The sequence below is a fragment of the Acomys minous genome, assembly GCF_964271855.1.
Source record: "Acomys minous genome assembly, chromosome: 6".
In the NCBI taxonomy this organism is placed as follows: domain Eukaryota; kingdom Metazoa; phylum Chordata; class Mammalia; order Rodentia; family Muridae; genus Acomys; species Acomys minous.
The window spans coordinates 13,221,238-13,238,838 of NC_140487.1; the positions used below are offsets into that span (position 1 = coordinate 13,221,238).

General features: G+C 36.6%; 1 protein-coding gene across 1 annotated transcript in view; it reads left to right on the forward strand.

Moving 5' to 3' along the window:
• PPP1R3A (protein phosphatase 1 regulatory subunit 3A) overlaps positions 1-7,383 on the forward strand; it is a 37,693-nt gene extending 30,310 nt beyond the window's left edge. The window contains exons 2-4 of the mRNA XM_084784951.1: positions 1,782-1,843; positions 1,936-2,063; positions 4,025-7,383. Coding sequence (XP_084641077.1) covers positions 1,782-1,843; positions 1,936-2,063; positions 4,025-6,322 — 2,488 coding nt within the window. The 3' untranslated portion in view covers positions 6,323-7,383. The remainder of the gene's footprint in view (positions 1-1,781; positions 1,844-1,935; positions 2,064-4,024) is intronic.
• The last annotated feature ends 10,218 nt before the right edge of the window (positions 7,384-17,601 follow it).

Below are 17,601 nucleotides of genomic sequence, written 5' to 3' on the forward strand. Positions count from 1 at the left end.
CCAGAGTGGGTGGATGTATTTCAGGTTTACATGTTTTTAAAAAGAGATGTTATATACTCAAAGAAGAAAATGTATTTGTAGGTGAATTTCATAAAAATAAATAATTGTATGGTTATAGATCTTCTTAAACAGTAAAACTTTTATATTAATTCAATATTAGTACTTCAAACTCTATACTTCAAACTATAGTCTGTGAATTTTATTGTATATAGAATGATATTTTTATGGCCATGTCCATTACTGTTGTTGGCAGTAAAAAAAAAAAAAACAACAAAAATATGTCCATAACTAAATTGCCTTCTTCACAATCAGGATGGAAAATTTTACAAATATCACATTGTTTATAGTAATAAAATTAGTCATGATGGATTTCTGTATGGAAAGTTACAATACAGATAGACTAGACTCAATTGTAAAAGTATATCAGCAGCTGTCATTTTTCAGATTTCTGGGTTTTGTTTTATTGTTGTTGTTGTTTGTTTGTCTGTTTGTTGTTGCAGAAAAATCGCTGAGAAAATGTCAATATGAGAAAAATAGATTCGGGGGAAGACATGGTGGTAGATGTCTTTAATCCCGGTATTTAGGAGCCAGAGACAGATTTAGGAGCCAGAGACAGAGCTCTGTGAGTTCAAGCTCAGCCTAGTCTACCTAGAGAGTTCTCAGACAGCCAGGGCTATAGAGAGACCCTGAGAAGAAAGAGAGAGAGGAGAGAGAGAGAGAGAGAGAGAGAGAGAGAGAGAGAGAGAGAGAGAGAGGTTGGCAAGGAGAATGAGGGGACACAGTGGTGAAGTGTTTGCTATGCTAGGCTGGTAATCTGAGATCAATCTACAGAATGCATGTAAAGAAAATCAATTCTGAAAAACATCCCTGTCATCCACATTTACACTGTTGCATATATGAGCCAACCCATGCACATCAGATGCACCCAACAGTTACAGCAATAAACCAAATATTTTAAAAGAAAACCAAGACATAAATTAACTTCTGAGTAACTGTACATAAATTGCAGTGTTTGCTAATTACCTTTTTTCATATCGAGGATAACAGAAAAACACAATTATAAAGGCCTCCTTAATCTACCCACTGACATTTGAAAGGAAAAGTACTTATTTCCAGTCAGAATGCAGAATATACTAGAAAAAGCAATGTAATCTGAGGATTTTTAAAGAAATGAATGTGCTTACATTTAACAAAGAAACGTGTTTACGTATGTTCACACTGAAGTCTTCATTTTAAAATTGGCTAGTGACAGTACATGCATGAGATTTTTGAGAACAAATCTAGCCACTTTTTAGGTTTTAGTAAGTGTATTTTATTTTATTTTATTTTTATTTTCTAGAGAGAGAAAGTTACTTTTATAACAATACAGTTGAAAGAGAAATAGGATACAAAACATAATTATCCAAATGTTAGAGAGGAATTTATAACAACAATGGAATATCAGTTCATAAAACTTTGTCATTTAAACTAGAAAGTTAATCCTCTTAATTTTAAAGGTTAAATAAAGTATGATGAAAAATACACATTTGCTTACAGGTTTATTCTGGGAATTTTTTAATAAGCACAACATAATCTCATTTGGAAATATTTCATTGTATAGATTATTTAAGTTTTTACAGAATCAGAGTATCATCCTAAAATATTTACTTACGTACAGAAATAAACATAATGAAAGGTTATACAAACTATTTGTCTTATTGTTAATTGCTATTTTTTTCAGTATGTTAACATGTTTTAAAAGATGTAATTTCAAGACAAATGTATGTTTTTCTAAATTTTAGCAGTAAAGAAGAATCATTGTTAACACCAGAAGAAAACAAGTTAGAGAATTTAAAATTCACAGGTAATATTTATTTAAAATTAAAATCTACCTTTTGTTAATATCTGTAATAAAAACAGTCTTACAATTTTAAAAAAACCATATTAACTTTTCAGATACCTACATCCCAACAATCATTTGTTCTCATGAGGACAAGGATGACTTGGGAGGCAATCATCAAAATGTAAAAGATATCATCAACAGGGAGCATGACAAACATAATGAAAAAGAATTAGACTTGATGGTAAGTGTTCTGGTTGCCACGGTATTAGAGAAGATGAATCTATTTATGCTTCAAAGATGCTGCAATGCCTGTCTTTCAATGGCTTCGGCTAATATAATTTGCAAATGTGAAAGCATAGCCTGTTCTGTCCCAGCATCTCTATCTGGCTTGAACAACAAGGCACTTTGATTTCAGTGTTGCTACGACTGCTTTCTGCAGTCGTAAATTAATGATATTAATTTCTTATCTCTTTACCAATGGCTATGAGTAATTTGTGAGACTTATAAGCAAGAGGCACCATCCTGATGCACATTTCTAATCTTTGTGACAAGTGCACACCTAGTATAAACGTGTCTGTGAAGTAACAGGGCTGCAATAGACAATGGTTAAGGTCCTATCCAACCTAAGAAGCCTGTAATTCTTAACTTTAGCATTTTTTGCTCTACTATTTCTGTCCAAGTAGGAATTCCAAAGTTTCTTAAAATGGTGAAATATTAAAATTACCAAGGAAAAAGACAATAGCTGGTGGTGCATGATTTCAAAACAGGAAACAAACTGAGTACTGTACAATTTAGTATAAAATTTGTTATTATGAATTTCACACTTGGTGAACCATCAAATCTATTCTGAAATTTGGAGGAGATGGTTTAGTCTGCAGTTTTAGCAGACAGTGAGAAGTAGAAGTAAATGAGTCACATAATGCAATTTATCCTTCATCATATTTGGTTGGAGCTCATAACTTGGTGATACCTGGATTCGTAATCACTTAAGATTAAAATGACATTTGCCTCTTCAAGTGTCAATGTTGAAACCAAAAAGAACTAGAACGCATCTCTCTCTCCACACATTTCAACTCTGCAATAGTGATATGGCAACTGCAGCACTAAAGTATGCAATTTATTGGGCTCCAACGTTAAGGCACTACAAAGTTGTCACCCATTGTGAGAATTCTCACTAGCTGAAAGTTAACATTACCTTTTTTTCAAACCACAGAATATAATGAAAGGACCTTGAAAAAAAATCACATATTTCACCAATACACCTCATTACCATGAGCGGCCTCAAATATAAAAGTTTGTTTAGAAGTTAGTGGGATTGTACGCCCAATAAATGAACAGGGAGCTGTAATTTAGATGCTAATTTGCTCCATGCTGACGTGACTGCATAAAACAATGAAGCTCCATAATAGATGGAAATACAACCAAATCTGTGGAACCCACAGGCATTGGCTTACAAGACAGCTGTGCAGTTGACAAGTAACATGAGCCTTATGTGAGAAGAAGGGGAAAACGTAAGATTTGCATATAATTATTGAGATCATGCAAATGTCAGTTATGAGGAGGGAAAAAAAAACACAGGCATCTCACTGTTAAATCCTGACAGTTGGCATCACTGAAGAGCTCAAATACATTTGAGTACCAGTTGGCAGAGGGTCATTAAAACAGAATTTGCAGAGACATTAACTCCCTCACTTTTCTTTGAGTGACGTTTTGCTATTAATAGTTTGCCGAGGCTTTGCAGAAAACATATTAATAAGAGAAACTGTAATGGGGGCACCTACAGCACATATAAATGTGGCAAGGGGCGCCCAGGAAGCTGCTCTCTAATTGATTAGCATGGAGCTATCAATGTGTATATCCTAAGTGAGGAAAAAGTGCAATGACAAGCAAGAATGGTTTGAATAATACAATGTGATATTTGGAAGCTGAGAGAGAGAGAGAGAGAGAGAGAGAGAGAGAGAGAGAGAGAGAGAGAGAGAGGGAGATTAATTTGGGCCCCTTTTCTTACTGATCTCATTCCCAAATCATACCTTACGAAGATCTGCCCCAAACATCCAACTTCAGAGTTTGTGTGAAATCCACAAATGAAGTGAGTCACGGAAATATAACAGATAATTACTTGAGCTAATAAAATCTACTTCGCTTCTCATCTACTTTTTAAAGATCACATTGTCATTATTTCTATTGTTTTTATTCCACAAGATAAACCAACAGCTAATAACTTCCCAGGATGAAAAGAACACATTTTCAACAGATCCAGCCAATTTCACTAATAAAGCTGAGGGGTCAGAGAAGAAGCGAGAGCATTGTGAAACCCACACTGAATTGTTCCGAAGGCCTTTGTCTCCAAGTTCGTCACCAGAAAGCTCCTTAAAGAGAGATTTCTACCGCAGCAGAAACTATTCCCCAGGAAATGAATATGGTCATCTACCTTCAGAGGAGATTCCTTCAGAAGTGGGAGAAATAAGGCCATCACTGGGAGATGCTAGGTCTGATGAACTAATGCAATCCGACCTTCTCAGCAAAGAAGTCCTGGATGATAATGCCAACCCAGCCCACTGGAGCGGCAGAATACAAATCGTGTGTTCTTCCTCTGATCAACTAACTGCAGGTAGTCTTAAGAACAATGAAGCAGGAGTAAAGAAACCTGGGATAAAAGATTACAAATACCCAAGCAGAGATTTCTATTTAGAGGCATCCACAAATCTGGAAGAATCAAATGCATCTTCCAAAGATGGTTGTGCCAAGGAGAAGGAGCAGAAGACATGCTTAGGTGTTAATGAAAACCCAAGCAAGAATTTTCAGGCAGTGGTCTCGAACCAAGAGAGACAAACGGGGCACCCCAAAATAAGCATTGAAGGGGCTGAAGCTAATAACCAAGACTTGACCAGTCTACTAAGCAAAGATGCAGTAGATCCCACTGCTGCAACAAAGACAAAAGTGAATTGGAGAGAAGAAGTCGGGCAAGGTACCAATTTAGAACCAACAGTTTCTTATCTTGATTCTCCAAGAAATGGTAACGATCTGACAGATGATTATATTTTTCAAGCTGAACAGAAAAAATCAGATTCTAGTAATCCTGCAGACCATAATATGAACACACAGCATAAAAACAATTGGAATGTTCTGGAACGTCAGCCAAGAGGGATCGAATCAAATATGACGGAGCATATCAAAGAACAAGCAGAGTGTAAAGACCTGTGGGAGAAAAGAGCTAACACAGGGACCCTGAGAGCTACTCCTACAGAACAATTGTTTACCTGCCAAGAGACAGAATGCCATGAACTGTCTTCTCTAGCTGATCATGGTATTGCCGAGAAAGCACAAGCAGTTACAGCTTATATAATTAAGACAACATTAGAAAGAACTCCAGAAAGCATGCCTGCTGGAGGAAAAGCCATAATTGCTAAGCTACCTCAAGAGACAGCACGAAGTGACAGGCCCATCGAGGTAAAAGAAACAGCGTTTGATCCACATGAAGGGAGGAAGGATGACTCACATTATCCCCTTTGTCATGGAGATGCAGCAAGTGTAATCCATGACAATGATTTTGAAAGGGAGTCCCGGTTAGATATTTGTAATGTACGTGTGGATGAAATGGAGAAGGAGGAAACCACATCGACACGCAATCCCAGGAAGACATATGACAAGGAGAATCGTGGAATTGGATGTTTAACATCTATAGACGAACCTTCACAGGTCATTACAGGCACTCAAAAAGCCACGTCAAAACTGGATTTACATTTGGGAGTGTTACCAACAGACAGAGCAGTATTCCCGGAAAATACAGATCTTGAACTGCTTCAAGAACTATCAAGGAGAACAGACATCAACGCTGTTCGCTCTGCATTTAACTCAGACGCTGCCGGTGCCTCTCAGGGCAGCTCTCAAGTTTACAGACGCCACTCTAAAAAATCAGAACCCTCTCACGGATGGGCAGTGGCTGAAGAGAAAGCAGTTACTAACACAACACTCCAGTCTACTCCTACCAAATCAGAATATAATCGCTACCCAGAAAGTGAGATCCTGGCCCATGCCGTGTCTAACCCTGAAGACGGTTCCAATTTTTCAGAAATAATAGAGTCAGATAACAGAAGAGAACGAAGTGTGGATCCGATTCTCCAACAAAAAGAAGGTAGATTGGAAAAACCCCAAGGCCCAATGATTTTAATCAGTGAACCTCTTGAGACCCTGGATAAGGCAAGGTTGGAAAATGAAGGGTTAATGCATTATGGACAACCACAGTGCGGTGTGGGTGACAAAGGATCAGTGAGCTCTGTTTCAGGTACTCTCCCTGCCCACGAAGTCCAAGCTCAAGGCAGGGCATCTCTGCTTTCAACATGCATCGACTCTAAAGTACCGTATTTCCTTTTGTTTCTGATATTTCTCGCAGCTGTCTACTACTATGACTTAATGGTAGGCTTGGCGTTCTACCTTTTCTCCCTGTACTGGTTGTACTGGGAAGGGGGGAGGCAAAGAGAGTCTGTCAAAAAAAAGTGAGCTTGGCACCGGTGTAGCTCTCTCTTGAAAGATAAGCTCTTTAGTGCCAAACACTTGGCGCTGGTGGGAGAGGTTATTCATGGCTCAAAGAGTCAGCGCAGTTTTTCTCTTGAAGGATCATTTAAAAAGGAATGCGTATGAAGTTTGCTCCTTCATATAAGTAATTATTCTATATAGGACCATTATGCTTGGATCATTAAATACCTATATGAATATGAAATCTGAAGCACGTCAAGTTGAAATTAGGTACAGCTGTTGCTCCTTAGCAGGCTGTGAAGTTGCAATGCTTCATGTCTCTTCACTATTTAAAGTGCTATTTCTTGCATTTATTTCTTTCACAGTAAAGCTTCAGATATTTTTTTTCCTCTGAGAGCACGTTCCCCCATGGTTTTTAAAAATAGATAAAACATGGACAATGGCAGAGAATTATTTTTCTCTTAGGCTTTAGAATTAACCATGAAATTTTCATTTAGTATTGATTGTGTCACATATCAGCACATACCGATAGATGAAATACAAAAATTTCTATTTCATACCTTTAAGAAAACACCCATGTATGTTGCAATACTGAAATACATATTAAACACACCCATGCTATAGCTCATATGCACCCTGCATCTCTTTACACCTACAATGTCAGGGTGTTCATAAACCAGATTTGATAAAGACTTTTGTAAATAATTGGGATTTTTTCATGCAACCCTACAAAATTTGAGTTAGCCTGCTTTAAGTATTTTCTTTTTAGTTGAAAGGCTGTAACATAGCTGAATAATTTCAATGTTAAATGTTGTCCAGGCAAGAACATTAAAACATTCTGGAAGCATCGTTTCAGGATGACTTTGCACCTATAGCACAGTTCTCATCCCATCAGTCATGACCACTCAGATCTCCTGCATAGCAGATATTTACATTGCCATTTATAACAAAAGCAAAATTAAAGTCATGAAGTATCAACAAAATAATTTTATGGTTTGGGGGGGTCACCACAACATGAAGAACTCCATTAAAGGGTCACAACGTTAGGAACACTGACTAGAGTATAAGACCTTAAATAACAACAATAATAAAATAATAATAATAATAATAATAGATGCTAGAATGTTCTTCATGGTAGTTTTCTCTTAGATTAGTTGCTAATCTTTTCTCAAAGTGAGGAGATGAATGAGATCCTAAGGTGAACTCAGAGAACAAACACCTTGTCTTAGGTGATGCTCATTATATGATCTTAGGTTGTAAGGTAATGACTACAATTGAAAACAGGAAAAATAGGTATAGTTGGAAGCATACTGGAGAAGAAGTGAACATCAAACACAGCAGTGATTTTGACTACAATAATTACGAATAAGGGTATGAAATAATAAGAATTTTATTTTTGGTTAAGTGGGACTACTGCCAAGGTTCATATACAATTTATTTCTTCAGTTTTATTGGATATATATAAAATACAAGGCCCTTTGCTATATTCTATGTCAGTACTTTACCACACTGCATATATATCCATGGATATATATTAACTTGTTTGAAGTGTGAAAAATGTCACACAGAGGGAGTCCATTTGAATGGTCCTCTCTCATGGAAATTTCTTTCAGGAAATTTTTAACTAAAAACAGCACAGAATGTTTTTAACATATAATGATAAACTTACATGTCATCTCATATATCTTAAAAATGTGCATTTATGAGAAAATAAAAATATTTGAAGTGACTTGAATTTGATACTTACTGATACGCTTAATTGTCTTTATGTACACAATTATTTCTCAATCTTGTAATGGCATGCAATTCCCAAGTGTGCTTGAAAATGAATCTTTGCCTTCAACTCTTTAGTTGACCAAATACAAACATCCTGAAGTAGAGTGTAGGTCAAATATTTAATTTTTAGAAGCATATTTTCAATAAATATAAGTGGAATTTCTTTAAGTAGTTCTTAGATATTATCTTTAAAGTTGTTGCCCTCATATTTTGTTGTCAGGATTAGATTAAGTTTGAGCTAAAATTAGCATTCCTTCAGTTCTTTATAGCTTAGATGTTTTTAAAAGTTCTTTCTTAAGAGTTTTAGTCAATATATAACATCTCACTATTATTTTATAAGCACATGTGCCCGAACTGGAATTCTTCCCTTAAATGATCAACATAACTTCCTTCATCTTAACTTTTATTTGGCTTATGGTAACATTAACTCACTGTTTTATTTGTAGTAAAACAGGAGCACAAGCTTCAAACACACACTTAGTTGTGTGTTTCTTTGTGTGAAATGAAGAATACTGGATTGAACTGACTTTTTAAACATTGCCTATAAGGAACATTTGAAATGACTGCTATATGGGGAGGTGGGGCTCAGCAGTCTCTTCTCTGTGCTGAGAAAGGAGAGTGGATGGTAGGAAGAACCTGTGGCCTCTGCTGAGAAGGATTTGGCTGTGGACCATCTTGATAAAGGCCATCTGTAAAACGCATAGCTGACTGTTTCCTGTCTCACCACACACTGATTATGGGCATAATAAGGACATGGGAGGATAATTAGCCACAAGAATCTTTACATATTCCTTTCTTATTTTGAATAAGAAATGCATCATAATCATTGTCATATTTTACCTTTCTGGGCTTCTCACTCTTAGACACAAAACCCTTAAAATTTACTGACAAGTCTAACGAGATTAAGTAGTAAAAACAACCCTCCTTTAAGAACTCTGACTTCTATAAGCTATCAATATCACAATAAAATTCTCAGCCAGGATGAAATAAATCAGTGGATGACACCCACTCACCAGCACTGAGGCATGTTGGTTTAGTAGAACAATATTTTCCTGAGGAGCTCTAATATAACGATAGTTAAGTTTTTTTCAAGGACTAGCTATGTTCAAATATTTGTCAATATATTATTTCAAAATGAGACATTCTTATACCTCACCTTACACCAGTATTCTGGTTAAGAGGAAAATTTTTAAATGACCAAACCAAATATGGGGAAATAAGTAAGATAGTTATCTCTCTCTTCAATGGTATTCATGGAGCTTTTAAAATGTTTTCTCTTATAGTAAAATAGAACTAGTTAAAAATATAGATGGTCTATCTACTTATCTCTTGGTAAGTACGATCTATGACAGAAGCCTTTTCTCTTACGTGTCCACTGTGCCTGGGAATTGGAATTTTCAATAAAGATTCTATCAGAAGTGAAATTGATAGGCTGTTCTTGCCAAGTACCTCAGCTGTGCATCTCTGAAGGGAGCAGGTAGAAGGGTTCCTATTATTTATTTGATTAACCGTGGTTGCTTTTGTAATGTTTTTGAAATTCAATAGTAAAAATCTTGTCAGCAGAACTTAAGTTTTCATCATTTAAAACATATTTGGCCAAGAATCTAATGTTTCTATCACATAACCCAACATTTTACAATTATGAATTAAACTTTAATGAAGCTTCCAGCTCAGCCTGATGTGTGTGTGTATTTTAAAATAATTTGTTCTGTTGTTGTTTTCTAAAACCTTTTAAGCAAACAACTATTTAATGAATAAAATGTCTTCATTTTACATCATTTTATTATGTGTCAAATGTATACACAGGGTATTGGTTTTTCAAAAACAAAACAGTACATTGCTCAGAAATTTAATAGAGAGTTCCTCAAGTTTTTTTTTTTTACTATATTCAATCCTTGTAAATTGCTACAAAATAAAGTAAGATGTCAGCAAGAGTAAAAAAATCTGGAATCATTTTGATTTGACTACGGTGTCTCCAAGATCTGATTTTATAGTGGGCTGAGATATCTAATTAAATGACTTTTCGTGGTTGAACTGGGTGCCGTTTTCTTCTTATCTCACTGCTCTCAGTCACTCAGTCTTCCCAGTTGTCTCCTCCAGGAAATCCCCTTGTAAAACGAATAAAGCATATTGCTTCCCCTAGTACTGTCCATGTATACTCCTCTGTCTAGACTACATGCTGGTATTACATCCTTTTCCTGTAGAGTGCACAATTTCTATGTTCATTTCAAGTCCCATCCTTTCTGTCATAGTCTCCTGTTTTACTTTATAAGATCTTTCTGCTTTCATTTCCTTCTGTGTTGTGCTTCCTGTTGCTAGCACTGGACACTTGGCTATCCCCAATGGACAGGGAAAGAAACAAAGATTTCATCTTTCTTGCAGTCACTCTACCTGGTCTAGTTTGCAGGCATGCTGAGCCAGTACTTGTCACAATGAAAACTCTTCCTTTTGTCTCCTGAGATATTATTAAAACTGAGTAAACATTTTAAAATCACAGCTGGGATGATTAATAGATTCCTGAAGAGACTGTTAAAAAGGCAAAGAGAATGTGAAGAAACCATTTCAAGTGATGTGTGGGATTGAGATATGGAAGAAGGAAAGTGGTCTTTATTTCTCATTTTCTTCACAATTCCATTTATTTTTCATATTAAAACTTCCTCATCCACAAAATATTTCTGTCATTTTATCTCATGGAAAATAATTAAGCTATTGTGACTTGCGGGGAAAATAATGCATTCCTTAAATCAATGGCTAAAGAAGAAACTAGCAAGACGCAGCATGCTGTCAGAAAAAGTAGCTCCGTGGTTTAAAATCAACAAACATCACAAGGTATAAAGTGCAGGAAACCCAATCTTCCCAGCTGCTGCCATGCCCTTTGGAAATGGCTGATCTCTGTACTCCACACCTGTTCTGCATGTTAACCTTCAGGGTAAGTAAACAGGTCTCGAAAAAGGACACAGTCCTTGTATTTTTTAAAGAGGGAAGCATTTGTCTAGCTAACATATAAGAGACCATGAAATAATACACAGATATAACCTACATTAATGCAGTATGTGGGCAGGAAGTGCAGTAGTTTTGTCACGTAACATTTCCAGTTCATCAGAGATTGGTCACTTAAGCGCAAAGGAAAAGCCAGGGACACTTCCACTCTGTCTTAGAATTCATTACCTCCATGTCTTGGTTGACTTGGTTCTGAAAACAGATTTAAATTGCAAAGACAGTCTATAAAAGACAATATCAAACAGCAAAGACATGGCGCTTAAGACCAAGGTGGAACCTCTCCCTGTAACACTTAACTATAGCACAATGCACTTTTAGCAATTGTATGTAGGAAAAATGCATGATAGAGGTTATATATATATATATATATATATATATATATATATATATATATATTATTTTTTGTTTTGTTTTGTTTTGTTTTTCAAGACAGGGTTTCTCTGTGTAGCCTTGGCCATCCTAGACTGACTTTGTAGACCAGGCTGGCCTTGAACTCACAGCGATCCGCCTGCCTCTGCCTCCCGAGTGCTGGGATTAAAGGCGTGCGCCACCACGCCTGGCTCGATAGAGGTTATAATTTTAGCAATGAAAATATTACACATTTGAATCCCTTTTTGCCTTGCACAACACTTTTTATTGATTGTCTGGGAGTTTCGTATCATGCATCCTGATCACAATCTCTTCCCAGTCCTTTCATGCTCTCCCTGTCTCTGTCTCTCTGTCTCTGTCTCTGTCTCTGTCTGTCTATCTCTGTCTCTGTCTCTGTCTCTCTGTCTCTGTCTCTGTCTCTGTCTCTCTCTCTCTCTCTCTCTCACACACACACACACACACACACACACACACACACACACACACACATATGTATATGAGATATACATATTTCACACAGACTTCAATTCCTGTTATCTGTATACTCACTGGATCACAGTCCAACCCTTCGTGGCCTGTCTCTTAAAGAGGACCGAGCCCTTTCCCTCCTGCACCCCTGCCAGAAGACACCAATTGTAGAGAGCTAACTTCAGCATCTTTGTCACACTTCATAGTAGTTCTCTTTGGTGGCTTCTAGTCTAGGCTATCAGTCTGGGGCTTTATTGGGTGGGGGTCAGGAGGGCTGAGGTGGTAGTAGAGGCTGCTACAGAAGCCTCCCATGTCTCTCCCTCTCTCAGATGTATCTGCAGTCATGGATATCAAAGCAAAATTAGGTTCCTTGCTTTTTACATTCATCAGGAGACAGGAATCATGGGCCTCAACACAGTTTGTGGTGACAGAACAGATCATGAACATGGTCCTCTGCTGCAGCAAGACTCTCGATGCAGACAAAGCCTTCAAGTGTGCCCAGACCATCGAAATCAATATGACCTCAGGTGCCATTGGAGGCCACCTTCATCAACATAGCCCCCAGTGACAACACAGTCCCTGGATTTTGACTGGGGTTCAGGCTTTGTCATAGACCATGAACATCCACATGGCTTATTATGGTAAATTGGACCATGGACATTACCACAGACCCTGGCTTCTGTAGGTCCATGGACCCAGACATGGCCTTCAGCAGCATCATTGTCCTGGACATCACTATGGCCTCAGGTGGCAGCACAGGCCATTCAGATCAGTATCACTGCAGCGTGGCCTTGAATCATTTTCATACACTTTAAAATGTCGCATTGCCTTGCTAGATAGTAGATAAATTCTCAATTAATAAACTAATTCTTGGGATATCTGTATTTTTTCAGTGATGAATATAAGTTTTCACCATTTCTTGAGTGATGTGATTCTAAGTTCCATCCAAAGAAAGAAACCAAGATTAAGGTCATTTATTTTCTGCTTTTAGAGACATAAGTGGAAATACTTTGAATATGTTCACACTCTTTGTAAAGTAAAGGTAAGTAAGGTAAAAATAAAGGTAGAATTCAGGAGTCGATGTTACACCAAAAACACTGCTCTTTCCTTAAGAGAATTGTGTCATGTTTTTGACACCAAAAGAAATCAGGAGATCCAGTAAGGGCCTCTTTGGGATGAACTTTAGCCTGCATAATAACCCTGATTAGGACACAAATATTTGTATCCCTTAACGTTTCAAAAGCAACCTGGTTTGAATGACGAATTACAAAACGAACCTAAAATAAAACAAATAAAAAGGTGCAATACTTAAGATGCAATACTTAGCTCCTGGTAGCAGGAAAATATGGCAACACTTTTGTTGATTCAGTAGTGTAAAGAGCAATTGGTAGGGAAAGGAAGGCACATTTTTCAAAGAAGCTGCTGGTCAAAGTTTGTTAGACATAATTTACATATTGACATCAGACAGTGACTATTGCATCATGTAGTTACACACTATAGCCTATTTAAAGGGCCCAAGCCACAATCTTCTATGACTCAACATACCCAACATGGAATAAAATGGAGGAAACTTTTGAGAACATAGAACTTTTGAGAAGTGTCTGCTACAGAAACAAATAGCACTGTATGTTCCTGGGAGCTATATTATGAGTATAATTCTGCCCATAATCAATAATTAGAACAAAAGCTAAGGGAATATAATCAGAAATTACTAAGACATAACAATTAGACTTAAAAGGCACTTATAAATTAGCAAAATAAATGATGATATAAATGACCCAAGAGGCTTTCTAAGGAATTAAGAGAGAAAGACATTTGAGGGTGAAAGGAGTTTCATGCCATCTCATTTTGTCCTTTACAATGACCTCAGGTATAACTCTGGTAAGACTGAATGGCAGTGGATTGCTTTTCCTGTATGTATGTCTAATGGTTGTTTGATATGTAGTCTCATACTATAATTACTGAAGGCCAAAGAATATGCTGATGTGTTAGCCAATGTCTGACACAATTATCTAAAAGCCTTTATCTCCTCCACTGGCTTCAACAACTTTATCCACACAAGACATGAAAGAACAGTTTTTAAAATCTGTTTTCTCTTTGCTGATTTCTAAAACAATATTAGCATCACCTTCAGGTATTCTAAAGTTATTCTGTCCTTGAAGATACCGATCTTATATTATTCTATAAAATTAGGCGTCATTAATTTAAAAATTATTTTTAATTATTTTTCAGCCTATGGGTGTTTTGTTTACATGCTTGTCTGTGCACCAAGTATGTGCCTGGTATCCATGGATGCTGGAAAAGGCCATGAGAGACTGGCAACTGAAGTTACAGACAGTTATGAGTTGCCATGTTTGGAATAGATTCTGGATGCTCTGGAAGAGCAGCTAGTACTCAGTACCACTGAGCCATCTTTCAAGCCACCATTTTAAAAAATAATTATTAAGGTCAAAGACAATCTGATCATAGTCTTTTTGTATTACTCAAGAAAGTTTTATTTTCATGTAGTCATTACTTCTAATTCTGTCCAGGAACCGGGTGCACTAGTACATTTACACTTAGTTATGCTATAGACTTTATTGTTATTTTTAATGAGTAAGATTTCCCTCTATTGTTTATTTGTTTAAAATTAATTTCGTGGCTATTTCACTCAGCCTGATGTTCACTCTTGGTTATGGCATCTTATAGCATCAAACTGAGTTCTCTCCTTTTTCTACGTAAGTACAATTAGCACTGTTTTAGTGAAGGTGTTGTGTCTGCAAACATTTCTTAACTTTTTGGCAACCTGCAAATGTTTTCTTAAGTGGTTTCCCTTTAAGTATGGCATTTGAAGATACAGCTTTATCTACCGGAACCTAAGCAGGGAATCTGTTTTATGAACACAGATATGTATGGACAAATTTGTAACATCTTTCTCTTTAATGGGAACCACATGGTAGAGTCAAGATGATTATTAATTTTTCTCCTTCTTTACATTCCATAAAAATGAGATGAAAGGATAAAATAATATAAAGACATACCACTGCGAAAATACTTTGGATGATATTTTAGGACACTTTTCTAATTTCCAACACATACTAAGTCATAATTGACTTCAAAGCCCAAAAAAGGTTGAAATGTATCCAAGCACTAACAGAAACACAGAAGAAATACATTGGCACCACCTAATACTAGGCAAGTAGCATTAGGGTACTGATTGCTTCAGATAACAAAGGCTAAGACATTTACAGCTAGAGAAATAGAAATAGGTTCAGAATCTTAATGGAGAATACATTTAGAGTCCTAGTTGGATTTACCTCCAACGTAGCCAGTCAACACTTCCTCAACCCTTGAAGGACTACAGTTTTATTTTCTGTGTAAAGTGATAAGCTTATCCATAGAGAAAGAAATAAAAAATCCCCTGTGGATAACAGTATCTGGAAGGTCACTGGAGAATCATCATTGCAACAGCTCTGTTAGATCACTCTATTATGAGAACTAATGACCAACACATCCCTGTTCCTCTCTCAGCATGCTTAGTCTACAGTTTGTTCTCTGGTACCTCACTATCCTCTTAAATGGCAACAGAAAGCTGATATCCACAGTTATTTGAAGAAATTCTATGAAATAAAGGTAGAAACATAAAGATACATCTAAATCAAATGGACCAATCAAAAAGACCAAGCCAGAAACAAGAAATAAATACCAAACAATTGTAACTGGTGTCTTCAAATAGCTGAAAATAGGCACTAAAAAAAAAGGAGACCCATCTGTGAAAAAAGACTTGGAATAGAAAACAAATAATGATATTTTATTGTTAAAAACGAAGGTTGAGAAAAAAAAACAAGAAAATATCACAGTGTACAGAATGATCCGACAAGAGATCAAAGATAAAAGGATAGAAAACTAAATTGGAGAATCAGCACCAATCCAGAAGGCAGAATACCAAGTGAAAACACAGCAAATGAGACTGCAGTGATCAGAGAAGCTCTGCTAAGCAGGATCGGTGTTCAGGCATTGAAGAACATGGCTGACTCGTTGTATTTGAAAACCTCACTTGCAATCCTAGGAAATGATTAAAGCTTTATACCAATGAAATCATAGACTTATAAAATTTCAAAACTCTAGAAATGAGAAAACTAGCCACAGGAGCATTGAGAGAAAAAGTTACACCTGCAAGCACATTTTCTTGCGAGCCAAGGTGTATGCTTCAGTTAAGAATGCCTGTTTTTTTTCTCTAAATGCTCAATAATTCTCATCAATAATTCTAAAATAACAATTCTTTAGCACCTTTCTGTCTTCTAGAATTCCTGTTGAGTTTAATCTGATGTATTTCTGTTTTCTTAATACTAATAAATTAATATTTTCTACCTTCTGTTGTATCTTTTATAATTCCCTTCAACTGCCTTTCCAATTTACTACTTTTCTCTTATTTTGTATCTAGTACTGATCTTTCATTCAAAATCTAATGATTATACATTACAGTTTAAAATATTGAATTTTGAGGGCTGACGAGATGGCTCAGTGTTTAAGAGTACTGGCTGCTTTCCCAGGGAACCCAGGTTCAACTCCCAGCACCCACATGACAACTCATAACTGTCTAAACACTCCCGTTCCAGGAGATCTGACACCCTCACACAGGCATATATGCAGGCAAAACACTAATGCACACGAAATAAAAATAAATTGAAAGGTATATTGAATTTTCCTTTTCATGGCTTGACAGACGTTTTTCCCTTAAATAAGCAGTTTCTATTTCTTTTCCCTGTGCCTTTAAAGTAACATACTCAGGAGGCTGATACAGGGACATTATAAGAAAGATTATAAGTAGGTAACAAAGGCAAGCCTGGGAATACATGGTGTGATCCTAGCTAAAAAAAAAAAATAATAATGCACACAACAAATGCCTCCTTATTTTTTCAAAGACAAGAAAGTTTCTCTTCCCTTTACAAATCTTAGGTCAGATATTTAAAGTCTTCATTTGAGTGCTTCCCCAAAATAATCTAGCATGGAGTAGCTTTGTGTTTCACTTCTGGACTTACTTGCTTATACGTGTTTGATATATGGTTTCATCAACTCTTTAGGACTCTCTCTGGGTTGTTTGCTTTCGCTTTCTCCGTATTTCAGGAGATGCTTTTGGTGGTCTCTTTCCAGCTTTCCAGTACTCAGATGGAGAACCAGGTACATTCCTGGGCTCTGGGCTGTGCTAGCTACCGGACTAATAAAAAAATGCCACAGGGTCTCAAAGGTGATGTGAGTTTGCTGGGTTTGGTAAGTGTTCACTGCCTCGCACCTGCAGGATGATGGTTTTTGTTCCAGAGTTCAGCTCTAGTTTCTTTCGTTGGCCTCAAGTTGTGTACATAAATGCCTCGAGTCACATTATTGTATGTACTTTCAGTAGTTCCACTGTTGCCTATGTCATTTCTAGAATATGGCATGTAAAGGTTAATAGGGATACAAAGTAAGCCACACTACACTAGCAAACGTGTATGCAAACGGAGCATTGGAGATATGAGGTGTACCAGTTGCTTTTCTTTTAACATAGATATCAGAGGTTATCCCTGGCCAGACTACTCCAAAGAAAGGCCTTATTTAGAAGCCCTATTTAATCAATGCCTATTTCGACAAAAAGCAAGCGATATTGTTATGCTGTTTTTTGTTTCCCTTGATGAGCACCACTTAAAATTAATTAGAATTTGCAGCTTAGAGAA